The sequence below is a fragment of the Sinohyriopsis cumingii genome, chromosome 8 (genome assembly GCF_028554795.1).
Source record: "Sinohyriopsis cumingii isolate HCF-2022 chromosome 8, ASM2855479v2, whole genome shotgun sequence".
Lineage (NCBI taxonomy): Eukaryota > Metazoa > Mollusca > Bivalvia > Unionida > Unionidae > Sinohyriopsis > Sinohyriopsis cumingii.
In genome coordinates, this window is record NC_142968.1 from 49,030,942 (window position 1) to 49,058,805 (window position 27,864).

The following is a 27,864-nucleotide window of genomic DNA, read 5'->3' on the forward strand; positions in this document are numbered from 1 at the left end:
AAAACGTATTACATCATTTAATGCAAAGCAAAACAATATAAAAGGTTTTAAAATACAGTTAATGGAAGAAACGTTATGTAAACTCAAGAAATTTACTACAGGCAAATGGTCGTTTTCAGATGAGAATCTTCATATGCCATTGATGGTTGTTGTTCATATGGTCCACCAATCCATGCACACACACGTTGGAGACATGACCTTGTAAGCGCTGTTGCAGAAGCTGCCGCCGCAATCTGTAATTAATTTGTTTGATATCACGACGAGTATGATTGAAAAGCATTTTAAAAAATTGTTAAAACAGTGCATGTATCATGTTTTAAAACAACTTTCACTCATACTATTAATTTGCCCTTATACGACCGTTGTTATGGTCGTACCGACCAAAGTGAAACTCTCTGTTCAACAGAAATGTTGGACACAGATGGCCATCATAGTTAGTGGTAATATCCGCCAAAGTAAAGTAGAGTGACATATGTCGTCATCTTTGTTACAACTCTATCCGTATTTCTTGTTGACTATTGTTTGCTCTGAACACAAACGTTAGATCAGGGGTGTTTAGTCATCTTAACCAGGTAAGTCTGTTTTGCTACCTTACCTGCGTGGAATAAAGGTAACAGTTAGTTACGCTTTGGTCGGACCAAGAACGTCAGAAGACCATTTGCAATACACCCAAAAGGGTTACCTAACGACCTTAGTGTCACGTGGTCTTGGTCTGAACATCCTCTATATACATTAAGGAGCCCTACATGTACGCCTGTTCTTAGTATGATGCGAGTGAAATATGAGCAAATAACACTCAACCTGAGTAGACATAGTGATAAAGCAGGATAAAATAAATTGTGTCGACTGTCGTATATTCCTGGCATTTTAAATTAACTTCATTTACACGCAGGCCACATAAAGATTGAGATAAGAGTCATATTTGTACAAGTTATATTTCAAGTCATTTAATATTCCGGATCAACCATACCATCCCTATATTTCTTATTTCACCATGCAAAATTTAGTCCTGTTAAAGGGTAAATACTATTATGCTAAAAGAATATTAATAACTGCCTATCATGGGCCAATATCTTTATAAATGTTCATGATCCATAATGAATTTATAACTCATTTAGATTCCACAGTCTTTAAACTCTTCAATGAATAATTCAAAGCAGAAGAAATTTACATGTATTAAATTCCTTTGTAAACATCTAACTACGCTAATACTTATACAGATCTAAAGTGCAGACACGACAGTATGGCCTTCTTTAGATAATTTAGCCTCAGTGATGGAATCGGGTCTGTTCTTTTATTCGATAAATTGTCCTCTCAAAGGCAAGATTTGAAATACAATGTCATGATGTTGTATTATAGCTAGGTAACCGAAAGGCTTATACTTCGGGTAATCAATCACACGAATGTAAGACCGTGGCCAGCAGAAATGACGAATCCTCCACTTCTGTCACTTTTATGAATTATGCAATGCTTCGACATCATTACGTGCATGTACTTTACCTACAATATGGCAAATAGAAATAGTTTTTAGTTATGCATATCTACACTCGCCAAGCACATTGTGCAATATCCAAAAACAGATAATGGGGACGAAGAGATGGTACATACCACAGAATCCATCGAGTGTGCAGGTATCCGGACAATCGGAACACTGTTTTCCAGACTTCCATGGAGCCTTCAAATCATTAGTGTATTGCCTGAAAGGATTATGAATAGATTTTAATAGTTAATCGACGTCCTAAGAAGGCATAGATCCTGTCTGCACGGGACGGAAAAATTTGCATCAAGAAGAATCCACTGGAAGTGTTTTTCTTTCCTAAGTTAATTCCTTTTAGCTACTAAATACTGAAACCATCTCTGGCAATCTCACAAAACTCCAAGATTCCAAATGCACTTTCAAAACAGATAATTTTCTTACATCTAAATGACAACACGTTTTACAAGTTCAGTACAACAATCTCTGACATGGCCCTTCACCTTGAACCTGATGTAAAGGACTGCGATAGTCATTTGTTTCTAACTTTAGAAAAGAGTATGTGTCAAATCATATTACAGAGACTGTTGGAGAATTAGAGGGGCGACCTAGACAATATTTCCATTACAGGAACTATCCTCAATGAACCTATCGAATGCAACTCACAAACGTCCGCACAGCCAAGCCATTGAAAATGTGACAGGTTAAAACATGGATTATAGTTATGTCAATCTATTCTGAAACATACCATAATTTGGATCTTCATATAGTAACTGAGATAACATATCCAACAGAGTATTGTATGATTCAATACTAGGACCTCATATATTTACAATAATTATAATTTGCATCTTCTTCCTCAGAAATCAGAAATGCATAATTATGATGATGAAAACACCGCCTGACACAAAATAAAGATCCAAATATTCACAAATTTTCAAAATGAGAGTCCTATAATAACCAAACGATTTCAAGCCAGTGACATGCAAGCTGATAAAGTCTTTATTTTGGTATTTTAAGATAATGATCTGCTATGTGAGGACTACATAAAACTTCTTCGAGTGGATCTTTATTGTCAACGGAATTTAAATGTAACATCAACTCTACTTACTGGACAATTAGGCTGCATAATAACCGCAGAATACTATACCCTCCACAAGAAAATATCAAGTTATATAACAACAACAAAATGGTATGTATGTAAAACTCACACTCAAGACTCGCGAACGTGATTCCTTGGTCAACCGGTTGAGCAAACAATTAGCAGAATCATTTGTATTCACTTCGTAATTATACCTTCCACATATGACAAAGATTCCAATATGGGGTTTAGGTAATACCAAATTCTTTACGCATATTTTTGTTGACAGTAACCATAACCCTATGGTCATAGCAGTAAGCGCACGTGCCATAGTAATTTCTCTTATCTTTATAATGATTCAAGCCAAGTATAAAGAAATCACATCGAGGGTTTTTGGAAATATCTGCAAATGAAAGCTCTTTGACAAAAACCTAAAAATTTTTAATCAAACTTCTTTGGCAAAAACTTGCAAACTGTTGATTGCGCCGTCATTGCACATTAAAACAGATAACCAAAACCTTACAAACTGATGATTCTGCCGTCACTTCTGAAAAGTGACTAAACCTTCTTGCTTCCCAAAAACGTGGGTTCTAGCAACAATATACAAATACATATAAGGTATAAAATTCAGCCACACTACCAATGGTACAGACTACGAGCAATATACAAATACATACAAGGTATAAAATTCAGACACACTGCCAATGGTACAGACTACGAGCAATATACAAATACATATAAGGTATAAAATTCAGCCACACTACCAATGGTACAGACTACGAGCAATATACAAATACATATAAGGTATAAAATTCAGCCACACTACCAATGGTACAGACTACGAGCAACTATAAGTTTTTTTTATCAGATGTAGGCGTCCTCGGTCTGGAACCTCTTGTCCAGTGCATTGGGAACAATCTCTGATTATTTTGAATTGGTTAAGTTTGATATATGTACACGTATACATGCTTGTTCCATATAGTATTAATAAAATAGCTTATCTAGAGCAAGTACTTTTTACGTTATCCTGACAACCGACGTAAAATATATGTTGGGCTTATCTTGTATTCTTTACCAAACTCACATACCCAAACGCGCCTTGCTATAAACCCATAATAAATGTGAATTTGAACTTTTATACCGTTCGAGTTATAAAACCCATAATAAGTATTTGTTTGAATTCTTAAGCTATTACGGGTATAAAACAAAGCAACGTAACAAATATTTGTTTGAATTGTTACGCCGTTATAATTAAAAAGCCAATAATAAGTATTGTCATGAACTGATATAACATTATAATTCTGATGCATCTACGAGCCAAGCTTTTAAAAACTCAAAACTTGGTTGTGTTATCTTGTTCATAACCCATTACAGGAAAATAAATAAACACACGACTTAAGACCGTTGGTTTTGGAATCAATATCAGTGCTAATTATCAACATGGTTTATACAAAATCGGTACTGCAAATGTACGATTCACTGTGTTCAAAGGTCGGTAAAGCATAATACTACGAAGTGATCATTGACCTCACTGCAGCATTACGTACTTTTCATTTTAGGATTCAGTCGCCTTTCTAGTGGTCAGATGTACATCGTTGAAAATTACATGTATGTTGCAATAAGTGTTTTAATTACAGCTAAATGTCAGTGCGACCACTCATAACAATAAGAGGTTTAGTTTAAACTAAATGTCTACAGGACACCGCTTTCGTTTGCTTATCTAGATCTGGACATTAGTGCCATGTTTAATGATTCTCCTCCGACTGGAAACAAAACATTGATAATGGCAGACGTTTCACAGACTTATGATCATCGCAGGAGTTTTTGTCTGGTCAAGGACACTTTGATCATTCCAGCCGAAAACTGGATCTTGTCTTGACGACATCATGTGATTTTAAAATGAATGTAGATAAAAAAATATTTAGGAAGCGAAACAATAAAGACATATTAATGTATTAGCGGTCAGAAGAATACATTTACGATCATAAACTATCCGAGTCAGGATAAGAGAAGAAAATAGTCTACTTCAATATATGCACTGTTCTGTTTATATATATATATATATATATATATATATATATATATATATATATATATATATATATATATATATATATATATATATGGATGGATGGATAACCGGACAGACAGACAAATAGATAGATACATAGATAGATAGATGGATGAATGGATGGATGATTGGAATGGGTGAAATGTGTTTAAATATTTTCATCAATCTAAAGATTCTGCTGCTTGTTCGGTGTATGAAAGTTAATTGAATTCGGTGACATCCACCATATGATGGTTGCGAAGCAAATGTCAGTAGGTCTTAGACTAAATATGTAGATAAAAAAAAGTATATATATATATTTATATATATATATATATATATATATATATATATATATATATATATATATATATATATATATATATATATATATATATGTGTGTGTGTGTGTGTGTGTGTGTGTGTTTACATTGCATACATACCCATATGCGTAGTTACAGACATAGAGACGACTTCCCCCACAATCATTGAATCCACACCCTATCGCCATCGTTTTCCACAACATCATCTACAGACAAGTCAAAATAAATGACCAAGTGTACTCCCTATATTGTACTAAATATATTCCTAAATCTTCTTGGCAATGAGACAATAAATCTACAGTACTATATCTATGCATAATTATTATAAGATTGAGTATTTAGATTTTTGTCATTCCTGCACGTTTGTTGGACTTGAAAACTGTGAAATTATATAGAGGAAAAACAATTCTAGACGTTATGGTATGGTAAGTATCAAAGGTGGTTGGGTACAATATTGTTTACAACAAAATATTGAGTAAAAGTTGCATGCTCATATGTGCGATATTAGGTGCTCAAAAATTCACGCAGTACGGTTTGAAATTAATCGACCTTTACTCTTCAAACAATGTTGCAAACACAATTGTTTTGTATTTTCGAGTAAATTGATCATCAGATTAATATTGGTGAACTTTTATCATTTAGAAAGAATACGAACACAACGTTAAAACAATAGTTTTTAGACATATATGTTCACACACACAAACACACACAATGTACGACAATACCTATTAAGGTTCTTGTTCAAGAGTAAAGGAAACAATAAAGAGGTATTAATAACATCAGTTGGTGAAGTCAATACTAGATCTAAGCATTCAAGTATCAGTGATGATGGAATTGGATCAAATTCACATGACTTTGGTACAATCTTCATCAGGAGTTTACGTACGAAATACACAGAGACAGGTTCAAATGCTGCTAATGGTTGCCGCTCAAATTCTGTATCCCAACTTTATGGTGACGACGAGTCAATTGAAATTGTGTTGTCAAGCTTATATCTAATGGTTTGTACTGTGTTAAAGAAGAAATTTGCAAACAGGTCCGGAAGGCCGACTGGAGAGAATGTAGTTGGAAGTGGTGTACATTTGTTCCTTGACATTAGCTTGTTAGCAATCTCGAAGAGTTCATTGCAGATGGAACTTTCCATGATATTAGTACTGTAGTGGGCTGATTTTGTTGCATGGACTATATTTGTGACATTCTTCTTAGCGGCTTCATAGATTTGCTTATGAATAGTGAGTCTGGTGGAAAGCCAAAGCCTCTCAGCTTTACGGCGGTCTTTTTTAGCAGTGCAAAGCTGGTCCCTAACACTGCTTTACCACGGAGAATACTTTTAAATTTGATACTCTGCACTTGGTAGCTGGGACATATTTGTCCAGCAATGAACGACAATAACATTCTGTAATATCAATATCCAATGATCTAATATTTTGTTAAATACCAGAAATATTGACCTACGTGTTTTTTTAAGTGGGTAATAGTCCAATATTTTTGTAACATTAGAAACCGAGATTTCCTTAGGTGAATGTTGTTTGCCAAATGTTTCCATTTCTTTATATTTCAGTTGCATTACCTTCTCTCTTTCTCCTCCTTGTATTTGTAACTTCATTTGCATGCCTCTTTCTTCTCATTTTATCTGAATTTGGATCTGCCGCTCTTCCCTTTCTCTTTATTTCTTTTCCTTTTGCATCTGTATTTTTATCTGCATGTTTTGAATGTTCTTATCCTTCCTCTATCTTTCTTTTTTTTCGTATTTGTCTCTCATTCATCTTTCTGCATTTACATTTTCATTTCCATTCTTTTTCATCTTTCTCTTTTTTTTTCATTTTTCTCGTTTTGATGCTCAAGATTTATTATATATTTTTCCGTCTGGTTGTTCAATTTCAATTCGTTTCAGAGCTAAACTTACTAATTAATCCTAAAGTATTTGCATCATCCTCTTCTACCAAATATTTGTTTTAAAAGGACGGTTTTATGTCAGATAGAGAATAGCAATTAGAAAGCTCCAGCTACTCAGAATCCGTACACTTTCAAACACCGCCTGGGTCGGATTGGAAACAAAACTCTCCACCGTGGATGGCATTGTGAAAGCTTGTTGCTTTCAGTATCTAGAATCTAAAGAGCAGTGACAAATCAATTTCAGAACTAAAATGAATTTAAATTTTAAATCAATTTTAATTTCTCGGAACTATTTCCGAAATTCGTATCCCGAATGAGCCCAAATTTCTGATACGAATCGACGGTCATTACGGTCATAAACTAAATGACATAAGGACAAAAGCAAAAGCGTTTCGAAAACTTAACAGATAATTTACTTAACAACGCTATAAATGAAAGTATAAGAGGAAATTACAGCATTATGAAGTGAATCAAAACTAATCCTGCAAAAGTTCTAATAAATGTCAAATAATGACAATTTACGTATAAATTTCAGAACCGTAGATATACTGGTAATTGTGACTTTGCCAAAGTGTTGTCCAGAACTCCATTGAATAATTCGCAAAAGTTCCAACATAATAGTATAGTCCATACATTACTCATCTAGAGGCTGGGATCAGAATCTAAACAGTGATGAACGGTCTGAATTAGAGTTGGAATAAGAAACATGATCATCATCAATTGACTTGTCATCAATGACAGAATCAGACCTAGACCCAGTCTCTAAATATGCGTCTGTGGCATCCATCCTAAATTTGCTCCTGAAAATAGGACTGCGAAAGATGTGTTCCAGCGGTGGATTGCCAAAACTGGAACTGGATCAAATGCATCCACATCTACAGATTGCAACTGAATATGTATTGTTCCTTGCGCTCAGTATCTCGAATGATAACTTTGTCTGTAGTTCAGTGAATTTGCACCTCAACGTCTTTAAGTGTAGATCAATTTACCTAAACAATTTACCTAAACAAAACATCATCTGCATCGTCTCGCTTACTTTTTTCATATTGTATGTTTGTGATACAATTTGTCAGATGAGTAGACCAGGTTAGTTTACCTGTAGCGCGCGACTGCTATAATATTACCATTAGCGTGTGTAAACTAATGAACTTTTCTATAACCCCATGGTCAGTATGGTTTATGACATGTAAACAAACTATTCCTTTTCAGAATGTATCGAACATTTATTGGTGCTTATTAGATTAGTGAGCAAACGAATTATTAAATTTTAGCTACATTATCAGAGGCCTGCTACAGTCTCGGGTGTCATTTGCGATGCTGAGCTAAACGTATTATCACAGTACTGTCACGGTTTTAGCATGCAATATGTTTCCATATTCCAAGTGATTTCTGTAACACAATCATCGTTTTCTTTGATAGTGTCGTGTTCCTTTTCCTTTCTTCATTGATTGTATTTAGCTTTTAGTCTCTGGTGGCTTCCAGGCATCCAAATGTTTCCACGTGTTGATTTTGGGAATCGGAAGTAGCCTGTGCCATCAGTGTGTGTGTGTGTGTGTGTGTGATTTGGAATTTTAACGTAACTTTTACAATTTTTCAGTCATGTCACTACGATGTATCAGTATATAGCGCGTTCTAACACTGGGGCATCATGCCGCAGACATGTAGCATCATGTCTCACCCAGTCACATTATCCTGACACCAGGCCGACAAGTCCTAACACTAACCTCTTAATGCTGAGCGTCTAGCGAAGCAGCTCTAAGTATCACTTTTATGTCTTTGGTATGATTCTGCCTGGGTTCGCCTTCGCGACCTTACGCATCCGAGGAGGACGCTCTAACCATTAGGCCACCGGAGCTGCCTTACATGTGTCATCATACTTCACTAGACGCAGAGGAGTTTATGTTGAGTTACAAGCATCCAGTGTACGCAGATTAAACGCGAGTTCTATATCTATTCATATCACCAAGATTCCCGATTGGTTATAAGAAACGATTTGCAATTATTTATTTTTCACTTGGCTTTTTATATAGCTTTTAGCAGCATAAAAATATATAATCTGTAGAATAAATTGCTCGATATGCATATGGTCATGCGGACTGACTACTCATTGTGTACCCCAGGCCGTCGTGAAATTGGCTGGCATCGGACCTTCTGGCTGGCTGCAATTTCGCACATACATGCATACATGCACGCACGCACGCACATACATACAGACGCGTACGTACGTACGTACGTACGCACATACATACATACATACATACATACATACATACTGGGCATGTAAAGACAAATTTAGATATTTAACTGATATTGACCCCTTCGTCTATCCTGACCCCCGCCCCCAACTTATTTCCTTACTGACTCATTACCTGAAATGCGTCAAGTCTCCTACTTTCAACCGATACAGTAAAGATAAAAGGTAATCAGCTCATATGGAGCTAACATTACAGTTTGTGTCCATTCTTTCCCGCAGGTATTTAAAAGGATACATGTTTCACTAACAGAATCCTACCTTAAATTTGCATGACATATTCTCCTGTTTTGTCTATGGAAAAGGACTGTAAGGTATTCGGATACGTACGAACTCATAAAGTTCAAATCCTAACATTATTCTCCTTTTCTGTCTTGCCAGTATATTGATAGAGATTGATTCGTTGATTGTTTGGTCCGCACTTGTTTACGTACTTATGATTGTTTTAATAAATGGATTATTCCTGCTGTACATGAAATTAAGCATTTTTACGGGTTAGGTTCAGTGGGGCTTCGTGAGGCCTAGTGGTCAATAGCGCTCGCCTTTACCGATCACTGCCATCTCACCACTTTACGCATGGGTTCGAGTCTCGAGCTCGGCCAAAATGTGTACGTGAGAAAGCTTGCCTGCAACTTCCCGTGGAGGAAGAATGGTTCCTACTTAGTTTTTCCCGGATTCTTCCTCCACCATATATACTGGACACCATCAGTAGCCTATATTGGGCCGAAAAATGCCCTTTCACCCCAATTGTTTCAAGATTCAGCTATTCGATGTTTACGTTTCTTCGCTAAATTTACACTTTTGACGAGCGCATCGACAGCTGCACACTATGATGACCAAATATTTTGAAGAGTTACGATACTGTATGTTTCACCTTTTCAACTTTCTTTACGCAGGTCAGAAGTCACACACAAGGTGCATTGTAGCTGTGTAAAAAGTGCGCCTTCGCATCGGAAAAGTTATTTTGCATACAGCCTTGAACGTAGTGAAATCTTGCATACCAACTGTTATATGATAAACTCTTTCTAATGACCTACAATATCACCATTATGCTGCGATCCGATAAAATCTTTCATACTATTGCTATTGTATTAACGCGAACACTATAGTCGCTGTTAATGTCGCATTATCTACCTGAGTATAATGGCCAATCACATTTCCATTCGTCGATCCTGTACCATAAGCGAAATTATTTTTCTCTTTCGCCCAGCTATTGATACAGGCGGCCCAGGAACTATGGCCCATGCAGAGGTTCTGGCCAACGTACACGCCCGGTAATTCTATCAGGAAAAAAAGGAATGGAAGGTTAATAGTGCTCAGTCTTCTGTGTCATATATTGTTCAAAAACAAGTTTACTTGTATCAATTTCCTATGGTGCATTTTTATCAAGTACTGTATAATCAAGAAACTGCAACTGTCTAAAACAATTACTTAGATGTGGCATTTCTGGGCCAGTAGCGGAATTGGCAATAATCCTTTTTTGTGGCCAGTAGCGGAATAGACAAGCCTCCTCGTTTTTAGCTAATAGCTAAATGTGCAATAATTCTCTTTTGGGGTCAGTATCAGAATGGACAATAATCCTCTTTTTGGGGCCAGTATCAGAACGAACAGTAAACCTCTTTTTTTTGGGGGGAGGGGCAGTTTTTGTTAGGTGACGCTAGAGCACCCTCTTTATTAGAGTTGGGATTTGGCATCTGGGTGTTTTGGGGATGTTTTTCTACTTTAAATAGAAGAATAATTCCTTTGTTGGACTGTCATTAACACACGTACACAAAAAGATATAGTGTAATAACTGAATGATGTACCCATTCCACGCCCGCAAAGTCAATAGAGTACCGACAGATATGGAAAGTACATCTCCCAAGACGTGAAACAATCGAATTCTCTTCGACTTTCTTCGCTGCATACCCGCTGCTGAGAATGTGCATTACAGCAGCTAGTGAGCTGAAATGTTTCGTCCCTACTACATTAAAACTATACCTGCCAAATAAAGCGGTGTAGGTCCATACAAGATCTTATTGACTGGTAAAACACACATAAATAGAGACAAGTCCAGTTCCTTTTAAACGTGTATAATTAATTAAATATTATGACTTGAATCTTTTCAGGTGTGTCTGACATTATCCAAATAGTGACTCCAAATTGTTCCCTTAATAGACGTTCAATTTCAGAATTGATTGATTTTTTGTATAATACCAGATTTTAGAATTTAAAATATTTCAAAAAATTTATATTATTATGATAAATCAATAGTTTAAAATAAGCTCTAAAATTGAACAAAACTTCTGAATTTATACTTTTCTCAGTTTTCTATAATAAATAAAGAAAATCGTTAAACTTCAGTTCCATTGCTATCGGTTAGGCAATTTTCATTTTATATACAACACCAGGAAATGTGCTGTGTTTGTATATGATCATGTATATATTATTATATATACATTTTCTCAGATTTTATCATGTAAATATGTTAACAAACTTTTAAGGAAAAGTAAAAATTGATACGTTGTATAGGTTACTTTTGAGAAGTTAAGATACCACAAAAACGTTTTGGCAAAATTCTTTTATTCGAATTAAACCCCCCAAAAAAATGTTATTAAGAACGTGTTTCTGACTTGCGCCTTTATAACAGAAGCGATCAAATACAATAAATCTATTAATCAAGTACATATATAAATCTTGGACTTTAAACCTGTAAAATAGATGGTATCCAGACGGTGAATCGAAAATGTTTCGTTTAACGGACGTTCAATTTCCGAATTTACAACATCAATCGTCGTAATTGTGGAAGCCTTTATTAAAGTGTACGGAGACATGATAGTAAAACGATAGTTTTATAAAGTCATATCAAATCTATGTTTGTGTGTTTATGTACATGCTGGAGGTATCTAACACATTTGTTTTTTTTACAAGTTATCAAATAAATAACATTGGATGCTGCATAGTTAGAATCATCACGTATCGTAAATATTTCTTTGGTATTACTGCTACTGAAATAAGTTTCATTAATGAAAGAAAAGTGCGAAGGTCTGGATCTAGTATATTTAGTTGATGAACCACGACTTTTAAACATTTATAATCTTAACTAACTGGGTATTCAAATATGATACAATTTTGAAATACGACGTCAAAATCAACATGCCCTACTATCCCGTTGTATTTTTCATACTTAATAGACATACTTATATTTCATCAATACACATTAGTATTGATGTTAGGTTTTTCCATTCAGCTTTATTTCATCACTGCGCTCTTTATGGAATATGTATAGCCTTATAGAACAGCGTAGGTAATGGTTCCCTATCCCTTCTATAATCACAGGTTTAGTATTACTGCTGCTTCTATCATACGCTTCTTAATTCAGTTGTAAAACTTTCTCGCATGCGTTACCACATATGAATTGTTATACCACATGAAATGTGTATGTCCTACAAACAATATCGCAGTCACTGTCTGCTCAGTATAATGTATTAAAAACTACCATTCAAAACACAACACATGGAACAAATTCGATGCATTTAATTAAATTCCTTCCTTCTCACGCATTTTATGCACATTAACCTGAGTTGCAACTTTGATACATGCCATTATTCGTCTCTTGGTACTTGTCTAAAGTACAAATCTTTTTCTTGTTCTATTTGTAATGGTGATAATATTCGTACCAAGGAATATCCCACAGATTTCTCAACGTGTCCTTATATGCTATCAGAAATTCCGACAATTTTCTCGTTTCGAAAAGAAATCGGTAACAGAGCAGCATACACATACATTCACACACAAATACACACATACCCACACAAACACATAAATGCACACACATACACACAACTGCACTCACGCACGCACACACACGTATACCCACACAAATACATACAAGCACATACAATTGCCCACATGATTATATTTACAAATCTTCTCCGACCGCTCCGGTGGCCTAGTGGTTAGAGCTTCCACCTCGAATGCGGGAGATTGTAGGTTCGATCCCCGGCCGAGCCATACCAAAGACTTACAAAAATGGTACTAACAGCCGCATCGCTTGGCGGTCAGCATTAAGAGGTTAGTGTCAAGACTGATCGGTCTGGTGTCAGGATTATGTGACTGGGTGGGATATCATACTACATGTCTGCGACATGATGCCCCAGTACTAGGCATCACTATAAACTGCCACACTGCAGACATCGTAGCGATATGACTGACAAATTGTTAAAGCTATGTTAAAAATCCAAATTACACACACATACACAAAATCTTCTCCACAGCCTAGGCTGGTTTGAATGCTTTCAGCTTGTTACTATCAATGCATGCACCTATGCACCCGTACACGGATTTAGCGTGCTACCTTTTTAACGGTTGGTGAAGATAAACTCTTATCATTTTAACAGGAAAAATTCCTTGATGTGTACTTCCTTTCTCAAATCAGGACGATATGAATGATTCTAAAATACTTCAAAACATTAAACAACACATGTACATAACCTACGTTAATATGAAACACTAACATTTAATTGATGTAGGTCAGGCATGGAGAGCACATATGTAGTAAGTACAAATAAAAGTAAAGGTAACGTAACCGCGACATGGTGCATCATTCCACTTCATTTAAAGCAAGAAATAAACTATACAAAGGATAAACACAACAACTGATTGTTCTGTTGCAAGCACATTTCTTTCAACAGTAGAAATGAATGGGTCAGATTAAGAATTTTTAGATAAATGCTTACCGGCGACAGACCTGTTTTTTGCTGTATCATGTGCAAAGACACATGTGTCCGCAAGGGCTTGGGCCTTCTGAGCAATGCCAGCATGGTATCGCTACAAGTATAAGACGTTTACGTCAGTTTCTGAGGATATTTTACAGAGGTAAAAACAGAGATAACGAAAACCTTTATTTATATTACAAGTGAATATAATTATAGTGACAACAAAAATTCAAAACGTCACGAAATAATTTGATGGTTTTTTTTCAAGATCTTAACGAGAAACTTCTAGGAAAACGTTCTCACAAAGTTAAATTTATACGTATTTAAACGTTAACGATCTGACGGAAAACTTACTATATTAAATAATATAATGACGCCATTCATTGTACTATATAATTGGCGAGATCAGTTAAAATTTAAAGTGCGTCCTTCAAACCACGATTTAAATATTCCGCCACTGCACTCAGCCTTAATTAACACCGCCTCAGTTTATTTTCTACAATTAAAAAAGGGCTACTATGGGTGCATAGTGTGTTATAGCATTATGTAACTATGTTTACCTGATGGAATCACAGACTTATTATCGCCCAAACCATACTAAATTACAACGATTAGAAAGCATCTCTTGATTTCAATTGCACGAACAGATATTTATCAAATATAGCCCAAGGTCGTATTAATTATTTGTAAAGTCGTAAGGCAGTAAAAACAGCTACTATTATATGCAGTTAAAAATTTTAAATGAAAATGAGGTGGATTGCGCTTTATTTTTTTTTAAAAATAGCAATGTGGATCATGCATGTTTTGTTGCAGTACAAAAGAAAGGTCCGATACCAAGCATCATTGTCCTTCAGTTGCTGTGGCTGAACACAGCAAACCGCAATCGTTAGTCTTTTATGATCAATCATTGCAAGTATACATTATACATCAAAAAGATTCCAATGCGATTTTGTACCTACTTAAAGCTTTATTCATACCGCACGTACAATTCTATTTATTTTTATTAACTTTAGGATCATATTTGAAAATATACAATAGAGTCCAATTAATTTAAAACTTTTCTTTTGCTTAGTTTGAAAGGATTATTTATTAAAGGAGTACATTTCCAAAGAAGGATTCAACGTTACAAATAAACTTTGAATGAAAATATAATTAAGGATAAGTATTCATAAATTTAGTATTGGGGGGGGTGTATCATTTATTTTGAACTTTTTTTTCGTTTGCTCTGAAAAAGGAAAACATGAACATTTCTGTACAATTTTACTTCTGATTCATCATCAGACAGGCTCAGTTTCATCGACAACGATATTCTTTAGTGTGAATTTCATGTTGTATAGACATGATCTTTTGTCACGAAACCACCTGAGCAAAAACTGACCTAAGGTAACACCAAACAGTGTCACCTAATTAGCCGTGGGGTAAATATTTGATGTAGATATATATGCATACTTTATTTAGCTGGGTCGGGCTTGTTGTTTATAGTAGTGTCAAGATTGCAAGTTATCATGATGTGTGCACACAGAGTCAAATCTAGTACAGCTTCACATATTTCTAGCCCGTTTTCAGATTATGTTTTGGCTTATGACGTCATTCAATGATCCTTATGTTTTTCCTTTAGCTCTTGTTTTCTCGTTTTGGTTTTGTGGCATATATGGTCGTTCATAGTCTGAAAGTCAGTGATTTTGTTGCATATTGGGACGTTTACGGTCCATTTATCTCCATATCATGGTAATATATGGCATGCATTTGCCACCGTCTTTTTTCTGAAATATTTAGACTGCATCAAGTCTTATGTTTTCTGAAGAGTTGAAAGATCGCGACTTTTATGGATTTGCATGCGCTGATCATGTATGTGATGTGTGGGGAGGAGGATTAAAAGGGATAGTCAGATAATTATCAACTCTGTCGTTCAACACTTTGTCACTAATTCAATTTCTCTTTTTCCTTTCAAGTTTGAAGATATATGCAGACTGATGTTTACGGAGTTAAATTTAATATCATGTGGTTTCAAAGGTAATATGATCCATCCCTGACCCAGCCGTAGCTGAAAACTGTTAGTGCTATGGTATACTCGAATTTTTTAAAACCGAAACTTAATAAATTCACTCCAATTAAGATTAGAATCCAACAAAAAAAATCGGCATTATTATATTGTTTTCATATTACCACACATGTAAAATCTTAGTGGTATTAACAGACTACACTGTATTGTTTTATTCTCGTATATTGGTGTTTTGAGTGTGAAATCAGATGTTGTGTTTCGATATAATCGTGACTATTGGGTAGGTTTCTGTTAAACTTACTGGTTTAAATTTCCACACATTTAAATGGCACAGATACCCTTACCAGTTTCATCATATTGGTGGACTCCACCTGAGCTCTGTATCTTTCGTGTATAAGCACAATTAGAGTTTGTTCTTCGACACTTACGGAGCCCTACAAAAAGCGTAAATAAAATAATAAAAACAGTGGATATAAATGCTAACGTATAATTTGTATTTCAATTTATCATGGCATCGCCAAGGAGATTTACAAGGCGTCTGTATACGTGTAAAACGCGCACGGAATTGCAAACAATTAGCACTGCTGATATGCATCACCTTAAGATGCCGTGGCAGATTTGGATCCGCGTGTTAACTTATATATATATATATATATATATATATATATATATATATATATATATATATATATATATATATATATATATATATATATGTGTGTGTTTGTGTGTGTGTGTGTGTGTGTGTGTGTGTGTGTTTTCATATATTTTGAAAGTTCCGTTACTGTTGTTTCGCGCACGAACGTTTGAGTGTTTTTATTACTTGTGCAATTTTCTAGAGTTCAATAAATAAAAACATTACGGAAATTTGTTAAAACTCTTTTCTATTATTACTCTTTCATTTCTTCGTTGGGGATCAGATAACTTTAAGTATCATGTAGCTACAAAGAAAGAGACAGGGAAAAAGTGAAGAGAGGGAGTCAAAGAAGAACATAAACAGGAAAGACTACCAGTTGAACAGCTTTCTTTTCCAAATAAGGATATCCGACCTCGACGTCACCAACTTTTGTCTCCATATTTCTGTAACTAACGAAAATATATCTACACTTGTATACATTTAATGTTTAATAAATTATATAAGCAATATATATTACCTTGCAAATGGTTTTACACTTCCTCGGTCACAATTCTGCCTACAAAATATCATATAGTACATGTGTATGCTATTTGTTTATCATAATAAATGGTGTAGATTAAAACAATAGATTTGTTCGTTTTGAACGCTTCGGCGGCTTAAGCAGTTAGAGCGTCCAACTTGGATGCGAGAGGTCGCGGGTTTTAACCCCGGCCTAGTCATGCTAAAGATTTATAAATTTCGTTTTTGCAGCTGCCTCGCTTCAGCATTAAGAGGTTAGTATTAGCACTGGTAGGCCTGGTGTCAGGATATTGTGGATGGGTTGAACATGACGCTACATGTTTGCGGCATGATGTCCCAGTAAAATATGTCACTATAAACTACCCCACTGCAGACATCGTAGCGATATGACTGGAAAATTGTTATTGGTAAGGAAACATAGTTCTGCGAAAGTTGTTTATATCAAGTTTCAAATGTCCGGTATCCTTTTTACATGCTAAGTCCATAAAGCAAATGCGGGTGATATAAGTAAGTTCGCAGGTATCTAATGAGAATCAGATTCGAAATGTAAAAGGTTTGTTGCAGATACCTCTGCAATGAACATGTAATTTTTTTTATCAAGATATGAAAAGTAGATGCAAAGCCATGTTAGAACTTTTTACGCTGTTTCAGGTCAAAGTAGCTTTGGTCTGTCAACTCCTTCATTCCTCGCACGCTGTCAACTCCTTTATACCTCGCAGGCAGTCAACATCTTCTTACTTCACAGGCACTCAGCTCATTTGTATTTCACAGGTAAACTAATCGTAAATATTAGTGACGATATTGGCAATGGATAAAATAAATGTTTTCATAATGACTCGGGTCGAACTGACATTGACCTTTAATCCCTTTGGTCTTTTTCTGTGAAATTTTGTGAAGGTACTTCCACATAGACTGACTGATAAATCCATAGCATCATACACCTTCCTTTAGATATTTGACTGAAAAATAAAATAGTTGTTTGCATTATGTTAAATTTCCTTGGTTTATTTGTTTTGTTTGTTTCTTGTTGTTTTTGGTTTTTTCCATGTTGTCGCTTTAAATATCAAATGCTTAGAAAGAGTTGGTTTGTTTGCACCAGCGAAAATACTGCTGAAATCAGTTTATACCACTAAGAAACTCGCTTGAAATTTGACTTCGGTCGTTTAAATTGGACCAAATTTTACAAAATGGCAACGTTGTTTGTTATTTATTTATTTTTTTTTTGTCTTAGTTTTAAAAATATGTTTATTATCAGGGTTTTTAACTAAATTCAAATGGAAAGTAACTATTTTACCTCTAGCCTCGGACTAAATTAGATCACTTTTGAGACGGATCAAAACACAGAAAAGTCAACACTCTTTGCTTTAATGTGTGTGTGTGTGTGTGTGTGTGTGTGTGTGTGTGTGTGTGTTTTGTGGTTTTTTGGTTTGGATCGCACAACGATGAGGAATAATATAATCCAATAGACGCACTGTCCGGTATTTGGAAAATACAATTGGGTCATATACACCATCCTCAACAATTTATTTCCGTGTCCTACGCCAATGCATGTAATGGGTTATTTTGCTAGACATCCTTTGAATCAAAGGCACGATGATATCAGCTGCATGTTATAAGGCGTTGTCGTGTAGACTGGTTTTATTCAGCTGCCTGTTATCAGGCGTTGTCATGTAGACTGGTTTTATTCAGCTGCATGTTAACAGGCGCTGTCATGTAAACTGGTTTTATTCAGCTGCATTTTATCAGGCGTTGTCATGTTGACTGGTTTTATTCAGCTGTATGTTATCAGGCGTAGCCATGTAGACTGGTTTTATCCTGATATTGATTTTTTCTTTTACGAACTATATTACAAACATAATGGAAAAACAAGTAGTAAAATGTCTTACCTGGATGTAGGGATAGCACCAAATTCCAAAATTGTGGATGCTAAGATAATAGCCTGGAAATAGTCAGAGATCTTCATTCTTAAGTCCCTGAGGCCAATGTGTTTTGTGACACCTCTCTTTTAGCCTCTGCCACTAAAATAGAGTCTCAGGTTAGCGTAGAAGCTGTCATGCCGAAAATTAGCACACTGTTTAAGAGATTTATAAACGAGAGTTCTGTTTATTTTAGAAGTTGAGATAGAGTTAGTTCAAATGTTTTAGAAAGATCGAGCCTTCAAGTTAATATATGACTTGAACCTAAATATTTACCATTAATAAAACTGAATGTAATATTGTACATGGGCGATGAAAACCAATGACCTATGTAGATGAGAATGTACATAAACCTTGATATAAAGTGCATAATTATACAATTAAGTATCACTAGCAAACCCCACGCAGAAACGTGCATCATGACAATGCTTCAAGTTAATGTTACCCTAGAATAAGGAGTCCAACTCTAAATTAAAAGAAATCTAAATCTGAAAATCCCGGTTAAAGACTTTAAATTCCCATAAAATGTAACACAGCTGAGCAATAACGTAATTTAAACAAATCCTCTGAATATCATAGCTCCAAAACTACACCTACCAGCACAACCTCCTAATAAATTAAAAATCAGTACTTTTATAGAAAACGTTTTATCAGCAGAAACTCGTGCTATAAAGTGCTTTCCATAAAGTATTTTTGGTAATAACCAGTTTGATATGTTATCTTCAGAGTTCCTTGTAGCTTCGATGTTGCGTGCAATCCCGATCTTTTCGCCTTTGGAGATTTTAGGGTCATGAAAGGTGTGTTAATATATATATTTACTTATATAAGCTTCTGTTTTGAAAAAAAAAAATTCAGAAATTAATTATATTAAGAATTTAATTTGTTTTAAAATGCGGATAAATCGGAGTAAACTGAATATTTTAGCAACAGGAAAGAGGGTTCTGACCCGCATGTTCAAGTTAAGAATAACCTTTGGACCAGTTCACAATCATTTTCATGCCAAATTCACAGTAACGTTCAGTCACGTCCACGATCATTTTCAGGTCAGTTCACAGTCACATTCAGACCAATCCACAATCATTTTAATCCAGTTCACAGTCACATTCAGACCAATCCACAATCATTTTAGGCCAGTTCACCGTTACGTTCAGGTCAGTCCACATTTATTTTCAAGCTAGTTCCGTATCATTTTAGGTCAGTTTCCTATCATTTTCAGACCAATTCACCCTCACATTCATCTATGTAGATTGTCTCCAGTCAAATTCAATATACCGAGTGAAGCATGAGACGGCTATACTTTCACTAGCCACCCAGTGCACCGGCCCGTCCGATAAACTATCTTAATCATGCTATTTATTTCGCGATACATAGCTATAGAAAGTGACGAAACCTTGTTTGAAAATAATTTTTATTATTTAATTTTCTCAGAAATTACTTGAATTTAGTAGGATCTCAAAAGCGCAAGGACTTGGTAATTATTGATGGGGAAATTTGGCTTAATTCTTATATTATACACCATTTGTTTGACAAATTATCCACGAATGTATCATGCTGCAAGACTTGAAATAGACTGATTGTCAATTTGCAAGGTGGTGGAGTTTAAATTTAAAATATTTATTGTATATTGGGCCTTATATAGTGTAAGATTGTTCCCATTAAGACACATACAACCAGGTTAAATATTAAATGAACAACATGGCTGTATTTTGATATAAAAATATTATCTACAGTGTATAATGGTCTAAGACTGCTTGTGTGACTTATTGTTGACTTTGTTACTTGCTTAAATGCTTACTTGTCTGCTTTCTCTCTTGTTCACTTAAATATCTCTTGCAAAAGCTTCAAATTTGTTTGAGTTTATTTTTATCAGTCCAGGTCTCAGGTTTATTTTCCGATACAACTTGCACAGCTTCGTTCATTTGACTATGTTGTCTATCATGGTGAGTCATAATTTATCCACATAATCAGTACAATATTAATTTCATTTCAGTTATTTTTCCCTATGGGTATTACATTTAACTTTCATTAGAAGAAGAAAAAAAAGTGTTGGTAAGTTTCACTTCAAAATCCGTGATCACCTGCCACATAAAGAGCGTCATGATCCAATATCTGAAACCCAATATGGGCGTCGGTTAATTGAACAATACATTTGTGTTTACCAGTCACGCAAAACATGTATCTCTGAAACGCGACTAGAACTTTTTCCTCAGTTTTATTGTTTATTTAATAGTTTAAAGTTTGTTTGCTTCGAGTGAATTGCACAACGTGTTCATACAATTTGTACAACGCCCTCACGGAGGATAACTACGTAATAAAGGATGGGCTAGTCTTGTTTGACCAGAATTATAGCGTGGTTCAGTGAGATCTGCGACAAAACATATTTACAGACATGCCAGTCTGGTCGATGGGCAGTAACTAGTTATCGAGTCCAATACCGCTAAAGTGCACATCCTGGGTGTTAATTGTATACTTATATCTTTTTACCCTGGTTTCTAATTATTTATGCAATTAGTTTAAAAATCTCTACGGATAACATAGTCAAAACTAATTTGTCACTATTTATAGGCTGACAACACTTTTGGATTTTAGAAATATTATTCTCGGATTTGTCATTTATTGCTGGTTTGCGTCGAAACTAGTTCTCATGTCACTGTTATTGTCTTGTAGCCATTCGGGCTTGAATCAAAACTAACCGCATAATGCTGCTTTGTAGATTCGTTAATATGATTCATTCTTTCGATACAGGTTTTCCATGCACATTTGTATTAGCCAGTTTTTACAAGTTATACAGTCTTATAATTTTATGGGGCCCCCAGTGGCCGAGTGGTCTAAAGCGCTCTCCGTTACAGATCGCTGCCATCTCACCTCTGTCTGCGTGGGTTCGAGTCACGGATTCAGCCAATGTGGGTACGTGAGAAAGCTTGCCAGTAGCTTCTCGTGGGTCGGTGGTTCTTTCCGGGGTTTTCCCGGGTTCTTCCTCCACCATTAATACTGGTCGCCATGTATAGCCTATCGTGTGCTGAAAAATGGCGTTAAACCCTACAACCACAACAACAACTTGTAATTTTATAAATATAAATATCATCTAAATGTAGACACAGTAATGTTTCAAGAGCTAATTAAAATAAAAATTAAAAACTTTGAACTCCAAGATCTTTAATTCTAGCCTTGTGCACAACATCGACTTCAGCTTATTTCCAAGCAGCGAACTCCATGACAGAGGAAAGTCCGTCTAATATATTCGAAGTCCCCCCCCCCCTCTCTTAATAGGTATATATAGTAAAACTTGTTCTGTTGGGGCATTTAACAAAGTTTATTAGGAAGTTAACTTAATCGAATCTATTTAGATACTGAACAACTCTTACATTTACGAGACAACATTTATTTTCCACATCTATGGTACACAAATGAAGAACTGCCCTTTCATGATTATGTATACGTATGTCTGTGTTTCTTTGATACATCCATGTTTAATGGATTTTACAACAACCATCCTTATATATTTTTATAAACCTTTTTAGAAAATGTTTCAATCTTTAACTTTAATTTTCTTCGTTTTTACTCAGTTCTTATATCTTTCTTTGTCGGCTTTGTCTCTCTTTATCATAGTTTTCATTTCAATAATATTTACCTTTGTTGCAGCTATATTTCAATATGTACCGTATAAACAGTATATTTCAATATGTACCGTATAAACAGTATATTTCAATATGTACCGTATAAACAGTATATTTCAATAGGTACCGTATAAACAGTATATTTCAATATGTACCGTATAAACAGTATATTTCAATAGGTACCGTATAAACAGTTTATTTCAATAGGTACCGTATAAACAGTTTATTTCAATAGGTACCGTATAAACAGTTTATTTCAATAGGTACCGTATAAACAGTTTATTTCAATAGGTACCGTATAAACAGTATATTTAAATAGGTACCGTATGGTCCATTTTCACTCTGGAAGTAAAATGTCATCTTGTCTCAGAAGTGTATATAACTAATGTCAAACTTAATTTTATACTTCCTTATCAAGAATTTATCTTACAATAGATGGATAGATGCACTGACGTACTCACATGCGCTCTGGAAACATGAGTTTTTCTGCATTTATTGGCCTCTATTTATTGAGTTTGAGGACATGCAGCAGAATTATTTTCTGCTCAATTCTCAGAAGAAAAAAACCCTTAGTTGCTAATAGTTTAAACATTACACGTTGAACAGGCTTACTTTGTTATTCTATTTTAGTCTTGTCAGCTGCCTCTATGTGTCCTTGGGAAAGTCATGGAGCTCCAATTTCCCCACCATTATACAGCAAGTAATTTGTTAAAAGTGCAGTTGAAACCAGCAAAAACAAACAATCGATTTGTGAATTATCATTTCTTTGTAACAGAAAATACATTAAAGACAATATAAAGATACGCTGTAAACTAAAATTCACCTTCCATCGAAAATGTCTCAGATGTTTCTTCAGTCCTTGCAAATTATAAGGTAGGCAGTTGTAAGGAAAACCAATCCGGGTCTGATGTGGTCATCTTGGTGTGCCCGTATTCATGAAGACCAAGGTGTTCTTACTCTCAATGATACACACATAATAACAACAGTGTTTGCCATTCCCAAGGGGTAACTGTCAAATGCATGTCCCAAGAAGTTTTAGCATATGGCTGTGTATCACGATAACAATCAACATTAAAGTTAGGTGTGGTGTGTGCACATTGATATAATTGTCAACCTTGTATTTTATCTATTAAATATAGTAAAACTTTCCTAGGACATACAGAAGATGGGAATTATCACAATGAAGAGTAAAAAAAGCGTTTCATAGTGTTTATACACATGGATATTTCCGCACATGTGGCAAACTGATTTTTTAGATTTGCAGTAGAATAGCATTTCTGTCGAGTTCTCAGAAAATGTAATTACATTGTGAGAAAAAAACATAAAGGATAGTTTGATATACTTCTGATTGCTATTATCTGTTATATTTGATCACATCCCACATTTGAGTGCAAGTCAGCAAACTAGCGAACTTCAAGTCCTAACGTAGAAATACCAACTCGTACCTTACCAGTACCTCCTTCGACACGAAACGCTTGCTGACTGCCGCGTAGCAGAACGTACGTGTTATGTGTATACGCTCTGTTTAACTACACGACAATACATTCATGACCATACAGTGTCTAGTGCCAATTGAAAGCTACATTCTTAAAAGGTAATGGTAAACATTGCCAACAAAACCCAAAACAAAAACAAGAAATCTTCATGAAGTTAAATCCTTCGAATGAACTAAGTTAAATTTAATGTGCAAATATATTTTTTAAAAATAAAAATTTATCTAAAAATAGATAAAGGTAAAAATTATAATTAAAATAAAGGGTCGAAATGTTTGAGTTATTTCATATTCAGTTTTAAGAGTCCGAACTTTCCATGATGATACGTCATCAAAGGCTTAGGTGAGATCCGAAAAACGGAACTTTCTGTTTGACAGCGGTCACGTATTTAACAAAAGTATATTTTACTATCAAAAGACACTTGCAAAGTATGAATTCTGAAAGGTATTAACTTTAGCTGAGGCTCACTCTGCAGGAGGTAGTTAGGTATCGGACAGATAAAGATAAAACAAAATATAAAAAACTCGAAACGCTGCACTCTTTACAATAGCCTATTGTTTGAGTTTTCCGTTTTGCGATTTCTTCAAGGTGGCAGATAAGAGATTTCCTTTCGCCCAACTGAACAAGTCATTCGAGTGACCACGATTAATCTAGTAACTTGTGTCCATTTATCGAACGTTTAAAGTGATTCGTTCATCTGTGATGATTCCTTGTACTCGTTTCATCAACAAAAGTCCCTTTTCGTTGTGTAACACGACGATGTTTTGTATCAATAAGGTTCTTTTGAGAGGAAACCAAAGTTATTATGGCTTAGAAACCTCATGTGCGCTACTTTTGACCCGAAGGAATTTTCCCCGCAATTTATTATGAACTAGAGCATGTACCTGTTTACAGTACCAAGATAGTTTCTTGAAAGCCGCAAATAAATGAAAAGATCAACCCAGCTGTATCAGTCCAACTGACAGGGTATGATAATGAACAATGTGCGTATATGTTATCTTTCTAGTACGCTTATATCTTGTATTTGCTACATTTAATCGTAAAGATTGAGTACATTCAGTTAATGCGTTTCACAAGGTAAAATATAATCTTTGCTGCAAATGAACTGCTCCACCCACTGATTGGTTTCACTGGTATATGAATATATTTTGGGCATTTACGTTTTTGGAAAACATTTCTGCGGTCTTGAGAAGAAAACTGGACAGTTTTCTGGAATGTCCACAACATCAACTTTTACCGTAAATTGTAAGCTTTACAAACGGTAGTGTTTAGTTAAAATGAATGAAAATTATGTATTGTTTATATTTTGAATGCAAAAAAGATCGCAAAAAGATTATAATTTTGCTTGCAGGGGAACAATGTATATTTTGCATTAGATGTTTATTATATTTTCAACTTTAATTCCTACAAGACAAACCGAGAGATGATACACAACTTACGCAATCGAGAATCAAGTGAGGTTTGTCAAAGGAAACCATAAACTCACCATAGGAAAACACACGTATTTCAAGTTATTCTATTCTACATTCCAAAATCCGCCATAAGAAGGAAGATGGTAGTGATGATCGATAGAGTGCATAAGTGAAGGGCTGAAATGCAGAAGCGGTTCCTATTGGTAAATTTGTTTAATTTTTGCAATGAAACAGAAATCCAAACTCTATATCCCTACTTATAAAAGTTATGCATTCAAATGAAATACTAAAAAGTCAGTTATTGTGTTTTCCTGTGAAATTAGTATTGATTAACAAGAAAATATGGAATAAATGAGTCTGGTCTCCATAATCGTATAAATAGTTTGAATGAAAGCTTAATAATGCAATACATTTAGAGGTACACGAGCCAATTACCTCAACAAGTACCATGCCCAATGTTTGGAAGAAATATTCGCATTTGCAATCTTTTTGAACACCTCGGTTGAAAGAAGCAGAAGACTGTAATCTAGTTCACGGAAACGTAACGGGGGGGGGGGGGATAAACTCTAATCGATTTTTTTTTGTGTGTCTCAGTTGCTTTCATCAAAATTGAAATTGTATGCTGTCTAGTGTATGATATGTTTGACAATGTTACTATTGTAGTCCCATGTACCGTTGTTTAGCACCTTTAGTTTTTAAATTTGTACACATAGCAATCTGTTCTTGATATAAACAAACTAGGCTTTGAAATGGTGACTAATTAGTGTCAATCAATCCGTGTGCGCCTTGTAATCTATTCCTATTTCCTCCACCCAAACTTAGTCAAAACTATGGATAACAAGTCCATTCCCTGCTCCATTACGGTAAATCTCTCTCTCTCTCTCTCTCTCTCTCTCTCTCTCTCTCTATTCTTCCAGTCGGGTGGAGGTTGTGTAAGGTCTGGATAGATTTTTTCTGCATATTTTCATAAATAAATGAACTAAGAGATCTTAACTTTCTAACTTTACGATTTTTGAAATGAGCAAAAAAAATATTTGTCTGAAAACCTTAGCTTTCGACTTTGAAGACTTTACTTTTCGTTCAGACTTGTTTGCATATAATCACGATTTCGAGAGACGTAATCTGAACTATTTATCAGCAACAGTCAATGTACATTCCATTCAAATTTTAATGTTTCGTATTATTATAATACGTTTTTCTGACATTAGTATAATTATTAAAAGAAACAAAAAAGCTTTATAGATATCACTACGAATAATGAAACATTTGTCGTGAGTTACTCCGTTGAAGCTTATTGCATAAATTGTATTGTCTTCTTTAGTCATTTTAATACTAACATTTTCGTAGAGAAGAAGAAATCTGCATACTTGAACTATTTACACTGTTGCTAATCAGGTATTCCTGGTATTTTGCAAGACGACAATTTCGTGCCTAACTTGCCCAGGTGGGCCATTTAACTCCTTTAACAGATCAGAGCGATGATGTCGATCTACGGCTAACGTAAATTAAGAGGTAAAGTAATGACAAACTTAGCTCACGACATATGCTTTTTTCGAACATTTTAAAGACTTTTCCAGCAAAATGATTAAGAGAAAAAAGTACAACCGTATTGCGCATCCATACGTACCACATGTCCTGCCAACAATGTTGTAATACAGTACCTCAACTAATGTGGGAAGAGAATATATGCTTAAATTAAATCCAAAAGTGCACGTTTTTAACAATTAAACCGATTAGGTTCCTATCCAGCAAAATTTAAATGCAGTCATCCAGCTAATGTGGGAGGGGATCAGTGATGATCTTTATTCACAAAATATCCCCAAAATTGGCCAGAGCAAAAAGCAAAACATTCTTTTGCATCTTCATGAACCGAACAGCCAACATACACAGTTTCGTTAAAATCCTCAAAGCGGTGTGGGACGAGAACCGATGACATGTTTTGTCACAGATGGGCAATCGGACAGACGGACTCGGTAATGAACTGATGTACAGAGAAACGACAATATCCAGGTTCGTCGCAGAAGTTTGATATTAACTGTGAATTGTTTAAAGATATTTCTGGATAGAACTTTTGCTGACCATGAAACCATGAAATAGCAAAATTATGTCTTCAATTGAAGAATGTTTATGCTATTCGTAATATGTTAGATTCTTTGGAAGTTTTAGCTTCTAAAAGGGAGGGTGTTAGAGCGTATAATAATAATAATAATAATAATAATGATAATAATGTAATACTAATAATAATAATAAGAAGAAGAAGGCGACGATAATGACGATGAAAGAAAAGATCAATCCCGTTTACTTACCTGAAGTAACTTCTGATGATGTTTGATGAAGACGATTTCAAGAGCCCTTCGATAGACTGACAACTATAACTGATGTTGACTATGAAAAGGTTGTTGATTGCCTAGACACGTTTAGAAGAAAGTGTGCAGTATTTATAATGAAAAGCACATTCCAAATACACTCTCATGCATGGAGTACCCCCGAAATAGT

At 35.1% G+C, this 27,864-nt stretch overlaps 1 protein-coding gene across 3 annotated transcripts; it reads right to left on the minus strand.

Annotated features, from left to right (window-relative positions):
- Positions 1 to 2: 2 nt before the first annotated feature.
- Positions 3 to 27,864, minus strand: LOC149793458 (allurin-like). Of its 3 annotated transcripts, none has more exons than XM_089967452.1 (9): positions 27,675 to 27,864; positions 18,817 to 18,948; positions 16,785 to 16,854; positions 16,119 to 16,208; positions 13,794 to 13,884; positions 10,210 to 10,355; positions 5,049 to 5,134; positions 1,609 to 1,697; positions 3 to 233 (listed from the first exon to the last, which is right to left on the minus strand). In XM_089967452.1, the coding sequence occupies exons 2-9, from the start codon at positions 18,891 to 18,893 to the stop codon at positions 154 to 156; spliced, it is 729 nt and encodes a 242-aa protein (XP_089823578.1). In that variant the 5' UTR covers positions 18,894 to 18,948; positions 27,675 to 27,864; the 3' UTR covers positions 3 to 153. The 3 variants fall into 3 exon arrangements, with proteins under 3 accessions (XP_089823578.1, XP_089823576.1, XP_089823575.1); XM_089967450.1 differs by having other exon boundaries at positions 16,785 to 16,860; positions 18,817 to 18,978; positions 27,675 to 27,856; XM_089967449.1 differs by having other exon boundaries at positions 16,785 to 16,860; positions 27,675 to 27,851.